Source organism: Ornithodoros turicata, chromosome 1 (assembly GCF_037126465.1).
Source record: "Ornithodoros turicata isolate Travis chromosome 1, ASM3712646v1, whole genome shotgun sequence".
Taxonomy (NCBI): Eukaryota; Metazoa; Arthropoda; class Arachnida; order Ixodida; family Argasidae; genus Ornithodoros; species Ornithodoros turicata.
Genome location: NC_088201.1, coordinates 67,886,841 through 67,893,196, shown reverse-complemented (window position 1 = coordinate 67,893,196; position 6,356 = coordinate 67,886,841). Strand labels below are relative to the sequence as shown.

Below are 6,356 nucleotides of genomic sequence, written 5' to 3'. Positions count from 1 at the left end.
TGTCCTCCTGCACGCTTAGAAATGAACTTCACCACATAGCACGCTCCTAGCCAACCATCATTCCGAATGACAACGTTCTCACCCACGATTTGTTGAAAACGAGAGGCGGAGCCTATTCTGTGCCGTGCATAATGAGCATGAGCGTGCTATGTGGTGAAGTTCATTTTTAAGAGTGTGGACATAGAAGGTGAAGTTGGTGTGTTTGTCGTTTTTGGTGAGACACTCTTGAGGGGTAACGTTGGGCAGACGAGCGATCTGCCTGCCTATAGGCTGCAACATGTTGCTCAGGAGAGAGGGCAGTGGGATGGAGGGAAGGGGAGGACCGCTAATTTATTTGCTGGTAAGCACAATCTCCTAGAGTTCAGATGTGCTGGTGCGCCACATAGCCCGCTATTGTCTGCGTCTTGCACCCGTCTGGCATAGGCCGCTTAGGTTGTCGCATTACGGACAAACTTTGCGTTGGTCTGAAGTCTCACTCGTACACAGACACACTTACGCTTCAACTAGAGAGGTTCCTCCGCCGACAACTGCTTGCGACGGCGTGCGTGGCGTCGGGACGTCGACAGTGTTTCATCTGAAAGCGCGGACTCTCTCATGGCGGCTTCATATCCGCGCATGAATACATATGAGAAATTCCACCTCAAAATCACAAGCCGACCTGTCTGACCAACAGCCGCTCCCCCAAGGAACACAGCAGCGTACAAGTTAACGGAAAGCAAATATGTTTATTTGCCTCTGCAGTGTTTGAGCTCTGTACTGTCCTCCGTCTGCTCTGTGCAATGCTACTGTTGTGAATGTACCACACCTTCAGCTTCGTCTTGTCTTTTCCTTTTCTCTCTGCTTCGTGCTGCTGGCACTGCCGCATTTAAAGGAGCTAAGAACTGTACCAAGCGAGCCCGCCGAGTCGGCTCCTAACGGCGATTTTAACGTGTTGTCTGTGACACCTTTTGTATAGGTGAATTTGATAGGTGTGTATCTTCAGCACATAGCACGCTCCTAGCCAACCATCTTCCCGAATGACAGCGTTCTCGCCCATGATTTGTTGATAACGAGAGGCGGAGCCTATTATGTATCTATTATGCACGGCTACAGGGTGGGTTACGCCTCCCGTTTTCAACAAATCAGAGACGAGAACGCTGTTATTCGGGATGATGGTTGGCTAGGGGCGTGCCATGTAGTGAAGTTCATCTTGAAGAGGGTAAAGCAGAACGTTATGTGTACCTCCGCGTTGGCGTCTGATTGGGTGCTACAATCCTTCAGATGACGTAACGATGGACATAGGTATCTGGACGGCGGTGGGGGGAGTCTACTCGCCCATATACGAAAGAGAGTGCGTTTTTTATTAACGCTGCACAAGTTATGAATTAGAAGAATTGAACAATAAATTGTAAATAGAATTACGAAGCGTAGAAGAACAATATTACATCTATTAAACCCCTAACTAAATACATGCATATAGGAGCTCTTACCTCCTTTAACGGCTTCTCTCCTCCACCCTCCACGTCACTACGCTCCCTCGTTCCGTCAACGATCCCTCGCCACCGCGAGGGAGTTTTTCCAGGCTCCAACAGCTCCCCATAGCGCCCATAGTTTGAGATAATTCACACAACACTGGGCACACGACCAATGAGAGTGCAACGTTGTAGAAATTATGCAATGCCAGTCGGCTAATCAGGAGCCTTAACTTTGGCTGACCTTTCGACCGGTTCTGGCTACCATCGATTTCTACCGGATTTCACGCCTACCACCGTTACCCGATATTCAAAATAACTGAAGCTTCTTTTGGCTAACAGAAATATTTATTTGACACAAAGCACTGATTCAAAGATCTGATACGTGGATGCACTGTGAATACAAAGTCCGTTGCTGACGCACTGTAACTAAGTTCGAACTTGAAGCAAAACGAACACAGCTCTCGAAATCCGACGGGGCCCGCGCTTGTTCTTCACTCTCCAACCGCTCCAACGCACGAAGCATTCCAGTTCCGGAGTTGATAGGCTGTTCGTCGGATAATAGTCGTGCCCAGGAACAGTACAACACATGTTGAATCACATCGACGCATGAATAAACCAGCGAACACTTCTACAAACTGTTCTGCCGATTGACATCACCGAAACACGGAACACAAGAGGACGCCTTGCCGGCCGATTTAATGATGAGCATCTTCTTTCGTTGTTTGCAGAGCGGAAAAGGCGCTTGTCTGGCACGTAATCGTAATCCTGTCTTTGTTGTCAGGCCTCAAAATCCGACGGCGCTCGAACGCGTTCTTCACGCTCCAACCGCACCAGCCCACGAAGCATCCCAGTTCCGTAGTTGATAGACTGTACGTGGGATAATAGTCGTGTCCAGGAACAGCACAACACGCGTAGAATCACAAACTGTTCTGCCGATTGACATCACCGAAACACAGAACACAAGAGGACGGACGCCGTGCCGACCGATGCGAGCTATTTCGAAACTATGCTGAAACGGCCGCCGGGACGCTGCACACGCATGCGCGCGTACAAAATGTGATTTCAAAACGTTGTCGACCAATCGGAGCACGCACACAGTCTGGGCCAATGAGCTTGCAACGTTGTAGATTGGCGCAGTGGTACATACTCTACAGCCGCATCCTCGGTTACCTGAGGAGGACTGGTTTTTCCACGTTTCATGGTCACGTTTGTTATCGCTTGGGAACATTTCGGCGTTATCACAACACACGTGATATCCAAGCAGCAGTCAATGAGTGCAGGTCTTACGGGGCTATATATCCTGCCTCAACAAAAAGCAATGAGATTGCTCATAAATGCTATCGCATTTAAAAATATTTTGGCAGAATACAATCGGCGACACGCAGATTGCAATAGTATAAATCAGGATTAATATAGGATCCTGAGACACGAGATTTAGACCGTAGTGGCACTTTCATAAATAAACAAATCACCAGTTGCCCGTGGATCGATGACAGCAGAGACGTCTTGTCGTAACTAAAGTGTGGCTCCGTTGGATGAGTAGCGGATGGGTGGCGCTGCGCATGCTGGGACTTCGAACTTCCGGTCCGAAATTTTAGTTCGCTCATTTCGAGCAAAGCAGTAGTTTATAAACTTCGGCTGAAAGGACTACCGAGATTAGGTCGCCTGGGAACGCCTGCCCCCCAAACAAGTACGTTATACTTTAACTAATATTTCACACGCACTTTTCTTTACGCGTTGAAATCGCGACCTTTTGCTGTGCGAAATGTTCCGTTAGAACGCGTCTAATTCGACGTAAACAAAGATAACAAGCAACATTTCAGATATGATACACCGAAATCTACAGGCAGTATTTGACGCAGCAATCTTTTGCACCCTGGGGACATGTAGTAGTTTCCTCTTAGTTTGAGATGAAGTCGTGACTTTAATGAAATTCTTTTCACATTATGAGCTTATATATTATCACAGTTACGCACAATTCAACATGGTAAGTACACAGCACGGCATATGGTGACAAGTGCCTACACCGCCTAGTTTAGTTTTCTTTTACGCTGATGACATTTTTCTAAGCCGCAGAATACCAGGGCCGCGATACATTTTTCCTTTTTGCACAGAATTAGTGCCGTTAAAGGGGCCGTAAACAGGTACAAAAGGTGCACATTTCTTTGTGTTATATTATTGGAACTTAGGCCGTGAAAACTCCTTGCAATTACTAACGCTCAAAAACAAAAGGCACTTGCATACGGATGAAATATTCACTGCACTCTTTCGCATTTTAGCTCCGCCCCACGCTCTAACTTTGCGTCATTTTGACGTAGCGCTTTCCCCACCAATTACGATTGAGTGTTCCATGTACGATTTTATTTCAAATGCGGAATTGGACTAGATGAACGTGAATCCTCTTCTATTTGAAGTCTAAACAGTTAGAGCCTCAAACTGAGACTTCGTCATCTTCGAATGGTTCCGACAACTGGGGTGCAGTGCTTTGGTTTGAGCCACGCGGCATCACGTCACGAGCTCGCGTGGTACAGTGGATAGCGTGCTGGCCATGTCACGTCGTGACTGGGAGGAACCCGGGTTCGAATCGCGTCATGTGATAGCAGCCCAGCTGTTGACGTTTGCGCCAGCCGGAGATGTTGAAGATGTCATGACGTTGAATTTCGGAACCACGGAACGCAAAACGTCGTTTCACACAAACAAACTGAGCGCTCCGACTCACAGCTGATAACGAAGTATGTTTATTGGCTGGTAATTTGAAACGTCATGTGCGCAGCTCGGCCCCCCGATTGGAAGGCAAAACGCTACGTAGCCATGTGACGTATGCGTTGTGGAGAGAGGCTCGCTGGTTACTCATCTTTGAAAGCAGTTATACGGGTCAACGAGCTGGCATGAGCCGAACGAAATGTATATTTGGGTATTATGAGCTGTGTTCTTTCATGGGGTATCATTATTTCAAAAATGTTTGGTGGCCTGTTTACGGCCCCTTTAAGCACTGAACGTCCGCCCATTTTGAAAACACGCAGACGCTATGTGACTCCAGCCAGTTGTACCTCGGACCGGAAGCGTAAATCCACGTAACTTTGAAACTTCCCTTACGTCATTTTGACAGGAAGTTGCAATCCAGCCATTGTAGAAGAAGACCTATGGCTAGAAGACCCCTGTGACCCATGCTGACGTCTCGCCCGGCTTCCTCTACAGAGTCAAGCCAACTGTTCCTGTGATGTTATCTTCACTTGCTTTTCAAGGCTTCATCGCGAATACAAGTTTAGGGTTACACCAACCACGCAAACCAATGCACGCGACGAGATGCAAACCAACATACGACCAAAGACCAGTGATGGCCACTAACTACTTCTACAGTAGTTTAACTATAACTGGTAACTACTTTGTGATTGAGTAGTTTAACTAGTAGTTCAACTACTTTTCGGGCGAGTAGTTAAAACTACTTTTTTAACTACTGCAATATAGTTAACTACATCTATAACTACTTAACGTTGTCCACCAACACTAATCTCTTGTAGTGTTCTTCGGCACCTAAATATGAATCACAAGCAATAATAAACTTTGCCTCAAGCATTGCTACGATCGTCAAATACAAAGCTTGCGGCGGGATTCTTTCTGTGGCTACGCGATAAACTAAGTTGCCGAATTATTTCACAGCAAATGAGGCTTCATTAGACAGGCATTAAAAGTGAAGATTTAGTACACATGCACGACACAATTGCTCTGCACCTCCTTTCTCATCAAACAACTAGCTCAAGGTATCTGTTTCTCTGCATGTTCTAGTGATATTTGAAAAATAAAGTGATTGATTGATTGATATTTATCACTTGCACCAAGTGTACTAACACACTAATTGTTGGGGAAGGGGAATGTACTTTTGTTTGTTTTGTGTTGTTTGTTTGTTTGTTTTGGGAGTAGCAGAACTAGTCAGGAGACAAGTTCAATTTCTCCCTGGTTTTCTTTTAAATAATCAATCAATCAATCGGAAGCCCAATCGTGCCGTAAAGCTTGCGGCAAAATCGGAAGTAGTTGGCGCCTTCGGTAACCTAACTACTGTAGTTAACTATAACTTATAATAACTATACTTAAAATAGTAGTTTACCTAGTAGTTGCCACTACATTTCTGCAAGTAGTTAACTACTTTTTAACTACAATCAAGTAGTTTAACCAGTAGTTTAACTACATGCAGTTAACTACTGGCCATCACTGCCAAAGACTATTCAAATACATTCCAAACGCTAATACCAAAACGGTGACGGTATAAGACAGGGTGAATCGTCCGGTACGCGTACGTTCCGGACCTCTTAATGCATGCATGGTCTTTTAGCTGCATTGGTATTTAGAGTCTCACACTTCCACTGTGCTTTACTACTGTTTATTAGTGTAATTTTATTGCTGCAACGACACTGCTACATAGCCTTGCTCTTTCACACCTCGAGTGAGCCGGAGTAGATGCAGACGACTTGGTTCCGTACCTTGTTCTACTCTTACAAATACTCAGATAGCGTGTCTGAGCAGTCATCCAACCAGTTCTACCTCAAAAGTTTGTCATTTCTGCGTACAACGATCGACATATCGTGACCCGACTTTGCGTGACGAAATATATCTGAGACGATATTAAATCGTCATCTCGTGTAAAATGTACAGTATATGTATATATTCTGCAAATCGGACATGAGAAGGCAACTGAAATCTAATTTTAAAGAGAAAAGCATCGCGATATTCTTGAACGTCTTCTAGTTTATGCTCTGTATGTAGGCATCACGAAGAGCTCTTCTCAGGTTCTTGCCCGTGTCTGACTTCGGTATGTTCTCTACGAATTCAATTCCACCATGCAAGCGCTTGTGAGGAGCCAGGTTTTCTGGAATGACAGCACGCAATATTTGCACTCAACATCTG

General features: G+C 45.6%; 1 protein-coding gene across 1 annotated transcript in view; it reads right to left on the bottom strand.

Annotated features, from left to right (window-relative positions):
- Positions 1-5,821: 5,821 nt before the first annotated feature.
- LOC135366151 (luciferin 4-monooxygenase-like) overlaps positions 5,822-6,356 on the bottom strand; it is a 33,889-nt gene continuing 33,354 nt past the window's right edge. Inside the window, exon 11 of the mRNA XM_064598844.1 lies at positions 5,822-6,318. Coding sequence (XP_064454914.1) covers positions 6,194-6,318 — 125 coding nt within the window. The 3' untranslated portion in view covers positions 5,822-6,193. The remainder of the gene's footprint in view (positions 6,319-6,356) is intronic.